Genomic DNA, 14,787 nt, shown 5'->3' on the forward strand with positions numbered 1-14,787 from the left:
TTTGACTTACTAGCTCTCAAATTAGACCCAGAGGGCAAATATATATTTGTGTGAATACATGGCACAATATCCAGATATTCCTTCAATATGGTCAGAGGCCTTTATTAATTACTGTGATAAATCTACGGATAAGTTCAGACTCCAGGATAAGAAGTATACTACTAGAGACCTATAACACACACTCCCGCTAGTGACCTTATATCAGGTTTGGGATTACATGCAACTTGGTTTCATCTATATTTGCAGCAGTCATTCTGCCAACAGAACAATACTCTGACATATATATATTTTTCTTTTCTATCCATATATCTTATTTCCCTCTTTCTGTAGATCTCCTTCCAAGGTCTCATCATCATCATCTATTTAAATAGCGCCACTAACTCCGCAGCGCTGTACAGAGAACTCACTCACATCAGTCCCTGCCCCATTGGGGCTTACAGTCTAAATTCCCTAACACACACACACACAGACGGTGACAGACAGAGACAGACAGACAGACTAGGGTCAATTTGTTAGCAGTCAATTAACCTACTAGTATGTTTTTGGAGTGTGGGAGGAAACCGGAGCACGCGGAGGAAACCCACGCAAACACGGGGAGAACATACAATCTCCTCACAGATAAGGCCATGGTTGGGAATTGAAGTCATGACCCCAGTGCTGTAAGGCAGAAGTGCTAACCACTTAGCCACCGTGCTGGTTACCATACACTGGCAATTTAAACCCATTTTGATTTTTCCACAGGTTCAGACCAGTAACCAATACTTTGTAAGAAACAAATCTCCCACATTATCCTTGGTAGAGAGGGTCACATTCATAGCCTGGGCTAGAGAGAGATACCAATACAATAAAATATGAGCTGAAATGGGAACATACATATTTAAGCAGGGAGATTTAAGAAACCTATTTCCAAAATCTGCTACTTTCTAAAGTATAAGACAGAGCTGACGAGGATTATCCTGCAGGCTCACTGCTAGCTTTCTTGGCTAAGGAACAGAGCGCACCTCTAGGCAACCCTCCTATTCATTCATTTATGGGGGTGAACTCATCTATACTTTACATCAGTGCAATGAAACCTTTGCCATGTATTACCAAACGCTGTATCCTTCTACTACATGTCCCGGGAAGGTTCAGAAATATATGTTCAGCAGAGATACATGTACTGCAATAATCTAAGGTTCAACATGATATGCCTGATGCCCCAATTACCTTGGAATAAATTATTTCAGCTATTACAACCGTTTCAAATAAAAACGCCTTCTGACTGAATTCTATAACAAGTATATACACCGTTTATCCAGTGGAGGCAGCTATATTGTGGGTTGAACCAATAACACAACACCATGCTTCCCAATATTTTAAAGTTGGCATTCAGGACAGTGTGCTTCTGAAGATCTCCTCTTAAAAACACCTCTGCATTGAGCAGAAGACAACTCTCACCACTCCCAGTAGTCAGGACAAGAGTCCTGCCTGTCAGGACAGTTACCTAGAGAATGTCCTGCCTAAATCGGGACTGTCGGGAAATATGCAACATACATACACATATATTTTTTTAATAAAATTACAATGATGCTTAAAGAACCTCAAACGACCATTTCAATAATGTATGGGCATTGCACTATAAGAAACATGTCTATGGGAACAGCTCTACCAGTTTCACCAGAACCAAAATTAGATAAGAGCAAAATATAGCACTTTGCTAACACAGACAGGATTGTGTGGTATCGAGAAAAGACCAAACAACAAGCTACATTATGTGAGGACCTTCACACTTCATGTCATCCCTGCACCACATGTCACGTACACCAGCATGGGAGGAATGTTTACTACACGCTGTGCAGAATGGAGCCACTGCAAGAGCTATAATTACCAGGACCCACTTCCTCACAACTTATTCTGTGTCGCTATCCCCGTTGGGATACATCTTGAGGTTTAGTTCTCATGAATTAACACTCACTCCCTCACTGCTCACACCATGATGTTGTCAAGACTGGGATACACAAATTAAATAAGATTTTTTTGTTTTTCTTAATGACAGAAACATGTTGTAGAGAGTGAGCATGTTCTAAATGCTTAGCAGATGCTTATATATGTTTTAACAATGCCAATTTTAGGTCACTGGGCTACGGTGTACGGAAAATACCCTGTTAGTAGCATTTTACTTTTTACTAAACGCAAACATACATAAATGTATTTATCTATTTTTAGGTACATTGGTCAACTGGCTCCTGGGATTTATCTAGCTTTGCCCTATGTCAGTCCCTCTGTTATCGGACGCCCACACAAAACTCCTCTGCACAGCTTTTTTATGACACCTGCACAGGCTCCCTTAATGTACACCAATACCCCACTGCTGTCCAAATTCTAAGGATTTTGGGACTAAATTATGTTTGATCCACGTGATTGAGGGCCACAATACTCTTTGCAGCAAGAATTGGCTAAAGCTTTTTACAGCTTTGCATATTATATCAGCACTATATCAATAAAGGATAATAATAACAAGACTCGTGTTATGTTAAAAAGATATATATCAAGGAGTGTGATACCAAATTATATATTGTCATTGAGTTCCTAAATTGTATGCTGTTAAATATACTGTACTATATGTGTACCACCAGCCTTGTCCCTTACACTCCCTCCTTCCCTACCTTTTTTCCCTACATTTCAATGTTTTTGGTTCTTTTATACCATGTAAATGAAACATTTTCAATAAAAACTAAATTATATAGTTATACAGATTGTTACAATAAAAGGATATACTTATAGTACAGCATATCTAAATAGTTAGCATGCATGGAAAATCGAAATACTGTGCAGACACATCCGTTCCCCCCGCTCATGTCCACTCCATTCAGTCAAATGCCCACCATTTACACGTACATAGCATCCTTTTGCCCATGATATAAAGCCCCATTATGCTACTTAGCATAAAGTGACTACATAGGATCAATATGACACCACAGCCCCACTGTTTCTCTCAGCAACTGGTTGTTAATTAGAAAGTAACCTTACTGTGACAGCTCTGTGACTGTACTTTCTATATTGAGATCCAGCCAATTAATGTTCACTATCGGATGCAGTGAGCTACAATTGGCTGGAGTTTACAACAGGAAGTGTGCTATCAGGGGCAGGTTCCATTAAGAGCGAAGTCCCTTAGAAACCTCCCACAAGGTTCTTCTGTGGGAGGTGCATGGTTAAAATCTTTGCTCATTATTGCTCACACTTTGTAGAGGGTCAGGCAAAAGTTAGCAAAGGATTCTATACCGGAGTTGCCGATGCCGTGAGCAGTGTCTCCCCGCTGCAAGATTCTTGAATCTGTCCCTTAGTTCTGTAAACAATCCCAGCAGTAAGATTACATTCTGTATCTGTCTATCCATGCCATAAATTAATTTGAGAAACGGTGTATGGATATGAACAGCCTTGTTCAATTGTCAAGTGAACCCAGAACTGCCAGGTTGCCAGCATTTATTTAACAAAAGCCAGGGACGACAAGAGAAAGATAGGAAAGATGAGAGGTTGTAGCTGTTTCGGTCCCCCAGAACCAACTGTGGGCCATATGTAGCAGCTTACCTTGTGTCCCCTGGCACTCAGAAAGTGGCTACCGCTACTGGCAATTTGTTTGGTAATGGTTGGTACTATCCACCAAATTGCTGGGAGCCGTCTAGTAGTTATCAGGCACTCTAGCGAACCATGTGTGTAACAAAGGGTTGAACAAAAGCAACCACCTTTGCTGTTTAAAAATGATTAACACTCTCCCTATCTATCCCACACTAACTTTGCCTTAACAATTATGCCACCACTAAGTTTTTTTGTGAAGAGGTGACATTCTTACTCAGGAAGCTTTCAGTGCTCCCTTTATCTAGACTAATCTCTCACAACTAACTTTAATCAGAGTTATCATAAACCAAATGATCTCCTGTTTCAACCATGTAACGTTCTAATACCAAGCTAAGTCTCACGTGAATTTGTAAGAACACAGAGACCTAAAGTTATTAAGTGTAATTTAATATGGAAAATAAATCCACAATGCTTAAGATGAAAAATAATTAACAGAATGACAAACAGTGATATAATACAATAGCTTCTTGTATTCTACAACTACTTCACTCCACTACACTGTTGGGTGACTGCATTGTGCTTGCATAACAAATCTCTGGCCTGCATTGTATCACCACCAGGCATCTGATACCTGCATTGTATTATCACCAGGCACCTGATGCCTGTATTGTATCACCACCAGGCACCTGATGCCTGCATTGTGTCACCACCAGGCACCTGATACCTGCATTGTATCACCACCAGGCACCTGATACCTGCATTGTATCACACCAGGCATCTGATGCCTGCATTGTATCACCACCAGGGCATCTGATACCTGCATTGTGTCACCACCAGGCACCTGATACCTGCATTGTATCACCACCAGGCACCCTGATGCCCTGCATTGTATCACCACCAGGCACCTGATGCCTGCATTGTATCACCACCAGGCACCTGATGCCTGCATTGTATCACCACCAGGCATCCGATGTCTGCATTGTATCACCACCAGGCATCTGATGTCTGCATTGGTTTAATTGAAGCATTTGAAGTCTGCATTTTAAAGGCATCAGACAATCTAAAATATTTTAAGTTATGGCTAAAAAAAAGGCAAATAATGCAGAAGTAAGGATGCACCAAGATTATTTACCTGAACCTCCCGTCATTTTCATATGTGTGTAGCCCAATCCACCAGTGCTGCTCCTGTCCCCGGGTGAACTTAGGGAAAAAAAGAAGGGCGATGGGGGGGGTCACACAATGTTGACAAAAATACAGACTATAGGAAAAGGAAAGGACAATGTGTGTAGAGATAATAATGGTGAAACCATACATACATTCAACTCAGGATGTTATTATATAGGAGGCAAAAAATGTACACTACTACTCATCTGCCACTGACTGTATTGCTTTGCAGCTGCCAATCTATCATTAGACGGTATAAAGGAAGGAAAGACAATGCTCATCAATTTATTCACTTGTGCACTGCTTGGAAGTCTCACTGCATCACAGGCAGCTGCCGCTCCGGACTAACCTTAAGGTGGATACACACAGGCGGATCTGATTGTTTCTGAACAAACAATCTAAGTCTCAGAGACTCAAACTGTGACTGATACATAGCAAGTCTCATTCCACTGATAATTTAATTCCAATACGCAATGACATGTCCAGGCAAGTATCGAAAACTATAGAATTAACATTATTTTTTTTATAAATGCTTAGACATATTGTCATAATTGCTGAAACCAGATTCAGTGTCCACATGTGGTAAATCAAGAGGGTAAAATGATTGCAGGATTTATCAAGCATTACTTGAATACAGTGGGCCTGATTCATCAAGGAAACTAAAGCAAAAAAAATTAGTACGTTTTCTCCTGGACAAACTTGCTACAATGCAAGGGGTGCAAATTAGTTTATTATTCTGCACATAAGTTATAAACTGGCTGTTTTTTCATGTAGCACACAATTGCTTGATAGCTTTATTTTTACACTGAAATTTAAAGTTGATCTAGGACATGCCCTATTCCAACTATAAATCTGTACCCACATTTTAAATTTACCTCCCCTTCCAATGCCACATGGTTTTGCCAAGGTTCAGAGTTACTAATTTTATTTTCTTTACTTTTTTGTGGATGTCTCAACAAGGGGGGGATCTACATTTTTCTTTAAATATCCATACAACGTAGGTTGATCTGGGCAACGGATTTATTCAGGAGTTATCTCACGATAGCAGTCTGAAGAGACAAATATATTTGTAATCCATCAATCCCCCCCACTTATCCCTGACAGCTATGTTGTATCTTATACCTTTTGCAGGTTTTGTCCTAGGAAGTCTAACTCTGCTTGACTGTGGACAGACACTAACTCAGCCTTGAACCAGGTGCAGATCCGCTGAGCCTGCAGCCACGTGGAGCGATGCTCGAAAAATTTGTACTCAGCGCTCTCATATTTGACCCACTCAGTGTTTCCTATAAGGAGAAATAGTGGCACAATGAAGGGCAATGAACATGGTACCAGCAGATGCTCTACAGTAAACACATTTATTTATAATAATAGGCACAAGAAAACTCACCTTTCGGTACTTCTGGTTCTTTAATGTCTGTTCCTGAGGATAAAGGAGAGACATACAGAGTAAAAGGATATAAGAGATGTAACCATAGAGTGATGTGGATAGATGCTCTAGCACAGCATGTCATATTTTAGACAAATAAAAATGACCTGATTGTTTGTAGTGTGCACACTATTGGGGGGCTTTCTCTTTATGTATTTATTTTGAATTATATTTTTCTTTTGTTTTTGTCACAGCAACCAGTTACAATATAATGAGGGGGGCCTTGTGCCACTGTTAGTATGTGTTTAGCAGCATAAGCTGTCGATCCGGATATTTCCCCTGCATTTGGAAACCCTCCCAGCGTAGCTTCCATACCTTTCATATCACCCCATGTCACGTGCAACATCTTGTGTGGGATCAAGACTATTTGCTAAGATGTCTCACCTTCATCATCATCATCATCATCATCTATTTATTTATATAGCGCCACTAATTCCGCAGCGCTGTACAGAGAACTCATTTACATCAGTCCCTGCCCCATTGGGGCCTACAATCTAAATCCCCTAACATATACACACACAGACCGCGAGAGACTAAGGGCAATTTAGCAGCAGCCAATTAAACTACCAGTATGTTTTTGGAGAGTGGGGAGCACCCAGAGGAAACCCACGCAAACACGGGGAGAACATACAAACTCCACACAGATAAGGCCATGATTGATGAGGACTGATACATGATTCTCTAGAATCTATCCTAAGATTGTCATTCTGTGCAAATAGTGCACACAGCCTTGTATACTGAAGCTGCAGAATGTGTCAGGTGTGACAGGTGAGTACACGGGTCTTCAAACTTCTGGGGGGGATATATCAAATAACGGAGTTTCCCCATATAAAAAAGGAACCCCTAGATCACCAACTGAGGCAGCAGTAAAGGGAGACAACACCGAAGAGAGAGCAGTGAAGTAATAAGGGCATACAAAGGTATAGATGAAGGTAGGAAGGTGACAGCTGAGTGGTTTCTAATGTTTTGTGTTAGTATGGCATGAGTGTATATTTTATAGGTGTGTAGGTATGGTGTGTTTTTGACTGTTTAATTTGTTTGAGGGTCTGGCTCTAGTTGTGATAAGTGCTTGCGTTTGATTAGGTTTATGTGATTTTTTTGTTTTTTGAAGAAGTGTGTGTGTTTGGGTGAGAAGTGTCAGTGTTTAACTTTTACACTTTGCTTAGTATTATAATTTGAAGAATGAAAGGTGCATGAGAAACACCTAAAGTAGTGTAGTGTATAGTAGAAAAAGTAGTGTAGACAAATGTATTAATGGAATACAGAATATTATTGAGACCTACTTCTTAATGTACAATTATGGCTGCAACAAATGATGTTGATAAACCACTCCCATTGAGAAGAAGACACTTCTGGGAGATGCCATTGTCATTGCAGACATAGGAGTCAATCCTTTCCCACTGTGTTTTTAGAGGTGGTGGTGGAGGCGTCACTCCTGGGATGGAGAGCTGGTGCTGGGGGTGACACTCCTGGGATGGAGAGGTGGTGGTGGGGACACTACTAGGATGGAGAGGTGGTGTTGCAAGCGGCACTCCTGGGATGGAGAGGTGGTGGTGGGGAGGGCATTCCTGGGATGGAGAGGTAGTAGTAGGGGTGACACTCCTGGAATGGAGAGGTAGTAGTGGGGGTGACACTCCTGGAATGGAGAGGTGGTGTTGTGGGCGACACTCCTGGGATGGAGAGGTGGTGTTGTGGGCGACACTCCTGGGATGGAGAGGTGGTGTTGTGGGCGACACTCCTGGGATGGAGAGGTGGTGTTGTGGGCGACACTCCTGGAATGGAGAGGTGGTGTTGTGGGCAACACTCCTGGAATGGAGAGGTGGTGTTGTGGGCAACACTCCTGGAATGGAGAGGTGGTGTTGTGGGCAACACTCCTGGAATGGAGAGGTGGTGTTGTGGGCAACACTCCTGGGATGGAGAGGTGGTGTTGTGGGCAACACTCCTGGGATGGAGAGGTGGTGTTGTGGGCAACACTCCTGGGATGGAGAGGTGGTGTTGTGGGCAACACTCCTGGGATGGAGAGGTGGTGGCGAGGGCGGCACTCGTGTGATGGGAAGGTTGTGGTGGGGGCAACACTACTGGGATGGAGAGGTGGGGATGGCACTCCTGGGATTGAGAGGTGGTGGTGCGGGGGGCACTCCTGGGATGGAGAGGTGGTGGTGGGTGGGGGGCACTACTGGGATGGAGAGGTTGTGGTGATGGGGGGGGACTCCTGGGATGAAGAGGTGGTGGTGAGGGCAGTACTTGTGGGATGGGGAGGTTGTGGTGGGGGCAACACTACTGGGATGGAGAGGTGGTGGTGGGGGTGGCACTCCTGGGATGTAGAGGTGGTGGTGCGGGGGGCACTCCTGGGATGGAGAGGTGGTGGTGGGTGGGGGGCACTACTGGGATGGAGAGGTGGTGGTGAGGGCGGCACTCGTGGGATGGGAAGGTTGTGGTGGGGGCAACACTACTGGGATGGAGAGGTGGTGGTGGGGGTGGCACTCCTGGGATTGAGAGGTGGTGGTGCGGGGGGCACTCCTGGGATTGAGAGGTGGTGGTGCGGGGGGCACTCCTGGGATGGAGAGGTGGTGGTGGGTGGGGGGCACTACTGGGATGGAGAGGTTGTGGTGATGGGGGGGGGACTCCTGGGATGGAGAGGTTGTGGTGATGGGGGGGACTCCTGGGATGGAGAGGTTGTGGTGATGGGGGGGGGCTCCTGGGATGAAGAGGTGGTGGTGAGGGAGGTACTTGTGGGATGGGGAGGTTGTGGTGGGGGCAACACTACTGGGATGGAGAGGTGGTGGTGGGGGTGGCACTCCTTGGATGTAGAGGTGGTGGTGCGGGGGACACTCCTGGGATGGAGAGGTGGTGGTGGGTGGGGGGCACTACTGGGATGGAGAGGTGGTGGTGGGTGGGGGGCACTACTGGGATGGAGAGGTGGTGGTGAGGGCGGCACTCGTGGGATGGGAAGGTTGTGGTGGGGGCGGCACTACTGGGATGGAGAGGTTGTGGTGATGGGGGGGGGACTCCTGGGATGGAGAGGTTGTGGTGATGGGGGGGACTCCTGGGATGGAGAGGTTGTGGTGATGGGGGGGGGCTCCTGGGATGAAGAGGTGGTGGTGAGGGAGGTACTTGTGGGATGGGGAGGTTGTGGTGGGGGCAACACTACTGGGATGGAGAGGTGGTGGTGGGGGTGGCACTCCTTGGATGTAGAGGTGGTGGTGCGGGGGACACTCCTGGGATGGAGAGGTGGTGGTGGGTGGGGGGCACTACTGGGATGGAGAGGTGGTGGTGAGGGCGGCACTCGTGGGATGGGAAGGTTGTGGTGGGGGCAACACTACTGGGATGGAGAGGTGGTGGTGGGGGGGGCACTCCTGGGATGGAGAGGTGGTGGTGGGTGGGGGGCACTACTGGGATGGAGAGGTTGTGGTGATGGGGGGGGGGGACTCCTGGGATGGAGAGGTTGTGGTGAGGGCAGTACTTGTGGGATGGGGAGGTTGTGGTGGGGGCAACACTACTGGGATGGAGAGGTGGTGGTGGGGGTGGCACTCCTGGGATGTAGAGGTGGTGGTGCGGGGGGCACTCCTGGGATGGAGAGGTGGTGGTGGGTGGGGGGCACTACTGGGATGGAGAGGTGGTGGTGAGGGCGGCACTCGTGGGATGGGAAGGTTGTGGTGGGGGCAACACTACTGGGATGGAGAGGTGGTGGTGGGGGTGGCACTCCTGGGATTGAGAGGTGGTGGTGCGGGGGGCACTCCTGGGATGGAGAGGTGGTGGTGGGTGGGGGGCACTACTGGGATGGAGAGGTTGTGGTGATGGGGGGGGACTCCTGGGATGGAGAGGTTGTGGTGATGGGGGGGGGGGGGGGGGACTCCTGGGATGGAGAGGTTGTGGTGATGGGGGGGACTCCTGGGATGAAGAGGTGGTGGTGAGGGAGGTACTTGTGGGATGGGGAGGTTGTGGTGGGGGCAACACTACTGGGATGGAGAGGTGGTGGTGGGGGTGGCACTCCTTGGATGTAGAGGTGGTGGTGCGGGGGGCACTCCTGGGATGGAGAGGTGGTGGTGGGTGGGGGGCACTACTGGGATGGAGAGGTGGTGGTGAGGGCGGCACTCGTGGGATGGGAAGGTTGTGGTGGGGGCAACACTACTGGGATGGAGAGGTGGTGGTGGGGGGGGCACTCCTGGGATGGAGAGGTGGTGGTGGGTGGGGGGCACTACTGGGATGGAGAGGTTGTGGTGATGGGGGGGGGGGGGGGACTCCTGGGATGGAGAGGTTGTGGTGATGGGGGGGGACTCCTGGGATGAAGAGGTGGTGGTGAGGGCGGTACTTGTGGGATGGGGAGGTTGTGGTGGGGGCAACACTACTGGGATGGAGAGGTGGTGGTGGGGGTGGCACTCCTGGGATGTAGAGGTGGTGGTGCGGGGTGGCACTCCTGGGATGGAGAGGTGGTGGTGGGTGGGGGGCACTACTGGGATGGAGAGGTTGTGGTGATGGGGGGGGACTCCTGGGATGAAGAGGTGGAGGTGGTGGTGGGGGCGACACTCCTGGGATGGAGAGGTGGTGGGGGGGGCGGCACTCCTGGTATATATTATAATATGTTTTACTGTTGATCACTAGATTCCTACTGTGTGCATTAGATTTTGTAACTGTGAATAAATCCTGCAGCTCATTTTGTGGAATACAATTTCTTTAATTTACCCTATGGACCGTTATGTTATCACCTCCACTCTGTGGACTGCAGCCTTTTATTGGCTTTGAATTCTGCATTATAAATGATTGAGATCTACTACTTGTAACTGACAAACACCACTTATGGACTATACCACGATTTCTAGAGAATTTTCAGAGAAACACCCACTTGCTCTGTCAGACGTCTGTTATTAATACAATATTTGGCTAAATATAATTGTGTACAACATCAATCTACATGTCTGCTTAGTGCTACTCAAATTCAGAGGGATATTAAATAAACTCCATAGGGATAGTGTATAAATAAGCTACTACCATTCAATAGCCACTGGGTTTTTAGCTCATGACATGGAATTGTGCTAAAACAGAATATCCATCGAAAGACAACCAGTTTGAATGTTGTTAGTACTTCTCAGTACAGGCTAGGATATTTTGGTCAGGAGATAAAGCACACAAGACATCTTTACTGAAGCAATGTAAGGACACAATTAGGGACATATTTATGCTTCCATCCTTAGGTACAATATATATAAAAAAGCCTCCCCCTTTTAGTAGAATGGACTTCTGGAAGATGCCATTTGCATGGCAACCCTTTTAGTCCATGCATTATCCATTACATGACAGGATAGTGATGACAACTACAGACCTTCTCTTGTGACTGGATACGATAGTCTGGTCAGTATGTGGAGAGTTATAGAGACAGTCTCAATGAAACAATGAGAAGAGCTATGGAGATTTTGAAATGACTCTGCAGTCTATACTCCTGGATGAGTACAACTTATTTGCATAATGTCCCTGGGAAAAAAAAAAAACATACCCATCTCTTAATTCTTCTCACTATTTAAATGAGACTGTCTATAGAGTGTAACATGCTCAATAGTGTGCATATACTGTTATCACATGCTAAAATCCCAGTAGCTAAAGCATCACTTCTTGGCTATTTGGCGAAGATCAAGTGTACTATTTTTCTTCACAGGATTGTGCTTCACTCGGTTTGAAGCCAGAGATCCTTGGGTACATCTGCTCCTAGGATCCCCAGCATTGGCCCCCTAAAAATTAGTTTACGTCGGGTGCTGCTACTGGGTGGTGGAATAATCCCATGGAACAAGAAGTGGTCACCCTTTGCATATTGGAAGGAGGAAAGACATTTCTAAAGGATGAAGGCAGGTGTGGCATCCTACCTCACTAAAAGGGCTGTCATGTAAATGGTATTACTAAAGTCTATCTTGTTTACATGCTGCTTAAATCTCCTACAAGGCGCATTCACAGAACATTACCTTTGGGAAGTTTGCAAATCCAGTCCATCTGAGACTCACACTCGAGTGCCACCCACTGCAGAGATGACAGGTCCAACACCACACATCTTCTTATATCATCATCAACCTGATTGCTACGGTCAAAGTTGTGGTAGGAATACTGAAGAGAGCAAAATAGTGAACAGAAGTGCAGAACACAGAGTTAGATGTCCAGTATTCTTTAAATAACAAATTGGATCTGTCACCTTCATACAGTAGAGGCAGCCAATGTGTAGACTGAACCAATAATCATAAGAATGCAGGTTATAAATTCCCTAAACACTAATAACACAATGCAAGATAAGTTTGAAGAACAATATACTAGTCTAGTACCCATGAGATTGAACATACTGCCTCTACTTTACTATCTGTAAATTGCAGAATCATTTACCCCTTGGCCATCACTCCAGACCCAGCTCTGGTCACCATTGGGATCTCTTCGGTTAAGACCAATCCAAAACCAGTGCTGCTCATGGATTTCAGGTTCTGATTCACTGGGAAAAACAAATAAAAGATCAATCTGGTCCTATCACATAGAGAGTTACAGGTAGAGAACAAGACGACAGAGAAAACCAACCCAAAAATTTTGTTCAGTAAATGGGCCACATAATGTTCCTCTTCAACACTGGAGATGCTAAGCAGTTGAGCCCCAATTTCTCTGCAGGATTGCTGTGCTGAGATCCAAGTCTTTTTATCTTGCAGCTTCTCCAAATAATAAATCTGGGCAAAGAGCAATGAGAAACTCGATTGAATAGTTGAGAGAACAGTCCCCAATCTTACTAATTTGTGACTGGTTGTCCCTGTTGACAGCTATCTGAGACAATTACAAAATGTATTGAAATGATTGGGCCTGTCAATTACAGCATGGAAATCATTGTCAAGGGGCAGCTTCCACCTGTTCCATTGGAAGTTTTAGATGGAAGAGAAATTTGCAGCTGGGTCAGAGTTACACTTTAACATAAACCACAGGCTCCCAAAAATCATACAAAGACATTTTAACCATTTCCCAATGTCAAGAACCGCTCTCCTCAGTTTCCCTCTCTCACCTTGTAGCAATGCCTTAGATTAGAAGCAGAGCTCCAGCCATCTGGACAACTACCATTAAGGCTAGGTGTGGGACGAACTGCAGGAAACATAGGGGTCATTGGGGACAGACTCTGCATACAGATGTACTTTGCTCTGAATGAATAGCAGTCCTTTACTTCCCACAGCCCAAGGGACCGTCCTGTAGCCAATACAACACATCCTCCTTTATCGTAACCTGTGGGGAACAGTAGCAGAGTCAATGAATGCAATTGTACCGGGTGAGCAAAGGATTATGGGTGGCAACTGAAAGATTAAGTGTGCGGGGCCTAATGCTTCACTGCCGTGGTGGGTAACAGGCACCTCAAGATTCTCATGCTGCTTTTCAAAAGCTTACATGGAGACCTCCTGACCAGAAAATGTACCTTTAGTTTACCTTAGTGAAACCAAATCCACATAATAAGCCCAAGAAGTCAGATTTTTAGGTACAGTGCCAGATTTGGCATTAGGCATGTGCCGAGTGGAAGGTGATGCTAAGAGACAACTGTCTGCTTGCTGGGTGAATGGCCAGACCATAAAGGATCTGTACACATATTTTTTTACATATTTATACTATGTTTTCTAATTTTTAGTTTAATTGTTTATGTATTTAATTTATTGTGTACCCAGCCCAGCACAATCTTCCCCATACTGGAACTTTCTTGATCAAGATAAAGTGTTAAAAAAACCTAAATTCTAAGAGTGAATGAATGAAACACATTTCGCTGAAAATAGTAATTTAACAGCAGATGAGAATAATTGTTTGAGGCATCATATGTCAACTGCTGCCATATTGTATATATTTGCCAGGACCCTGTGGAAGTTGGGTAACAAAATGATTTCCCATTGTCTTGGCACATACCAGGCTCATCTCGGTTCCAGTGGGAGTAAGTCACTTCATCACCATTGTACCAGTGGAACACTCCAGTGCGATTCATATCCTGCAGCGCTGTCCAGTAATAGTTCCCATCTGAGCTATACAGAAGACTGTTGATAAAAGCTTGCTCAAACCTAGATGAGAAATAGGGGCTGGGTCAATGATAACAGCATAAAAACAGCTTATAATCTGTGGTTACATTGAACAATTAGATTTATAGTGGGTGTACAGCCTGGCAGCATAGAGTGTAGAGTTAAATTAGTCGTCCACTTTATTTAATAAGTTTACTAAAATTCCCTACCTTACTCCAAAAACATACTAGTAGGTTAATTGGCTGCTATAAAAATTGATCATAGTCTCTCTCTCTATGTCTGTGTGTGTATGTTAGGGAATTTAGACTGTAAGCTCCAATAGGGCATGGACTGATGCGAGTTCTCTGTACAGCGCTGCGGAATCAGTGGCGCTATATAAATAAACGATGATGATGATGGGTCCCTCCCACCATTCGCTGTAATAAGCGGGGTCCTGGCTACATGTTAGTGTATGCGACCTTTCAACTTCGGAGCTGCTTGTCTCTCTACATAACAGGGGAGGTCTGACAATGATTCTAATTCAAAGCCTTCAAGTTGCATAACTCCCGTTATGCAAAGGTCTCGACTTTATTAGCATCGGGACATTAAAACTCCTTCAACCCTAAAAACCAGTAGGGAGCCACCAAATCCTTGTTTTAGGAT

At 45.4% G+C, this 14,787-nt stretch overlaps 1 protein-coding gene across 1 annotated transcript in view; it reads right to left on the reverse strand.

Annotated features, from left to right (window-relative positions):
* Nucleotides 1-14,787, reverse strand: part of MRC2 (mannose receptor C-type 2) — a 90,726-nt gene that overhangs the window by 23,126 nt on the left and 52,813 nt on the right. The window contains exons 11-18 of the mRNA XM_075177376.1: nucleotides 14,039-14,187; nucleotides 13,161-13,375; nucleotides 12,692-12,834; nucleotides 12,506-12,608; nucleotides 12,097-12,235; nucleotides 6,107-6,139; nucleotides 5,842-6,002; nucleotides 4,688-4,755 (exon numbers count right to left, since the gene is read on the reverse strand). Of these exons, the coding sequence (XP_075033477.1) occupies nucleotides 4,688-4,755; nucleotides 5,842-6,002; nucleotides 6,107-6,139; nucleotides 12,097-12,235; nucleotides 12,506-12,608; nucleotides 12,692-12,834; nucleotides 13,161-13,375; nucleotides 14,039-14,187 (1,011 nt within the window). The remainder of the gene's footprint in view (nucleotides 1-4,687; nucleotides 4,756-5,841; nucleotides 6,003-6,106; nucleotides 6,140-12,096; nucleotides 12,236-12,505; nucleotides 12,609-12,691; nucleotides 12,835-13,160; nucleotides 13,376-14,038; nucleotides 14,188-14,787) is intronic.

The sequence above is a fragment of the Mixophyes fleayi genome, chromosome 6 (genome assembly GCF_038048845.1).
Source record: "Mixophyes fleayi isolate aMixFle1 chromosome 6, aMixFle1.hap1, whole genome shotgun sequence".
Lineage (NCBI taxonomy): Eukaryota > Metazoa > Chordata > Amphibia > Anura > Limnodynastidae > Mixophyes > Mixophyes fleayi.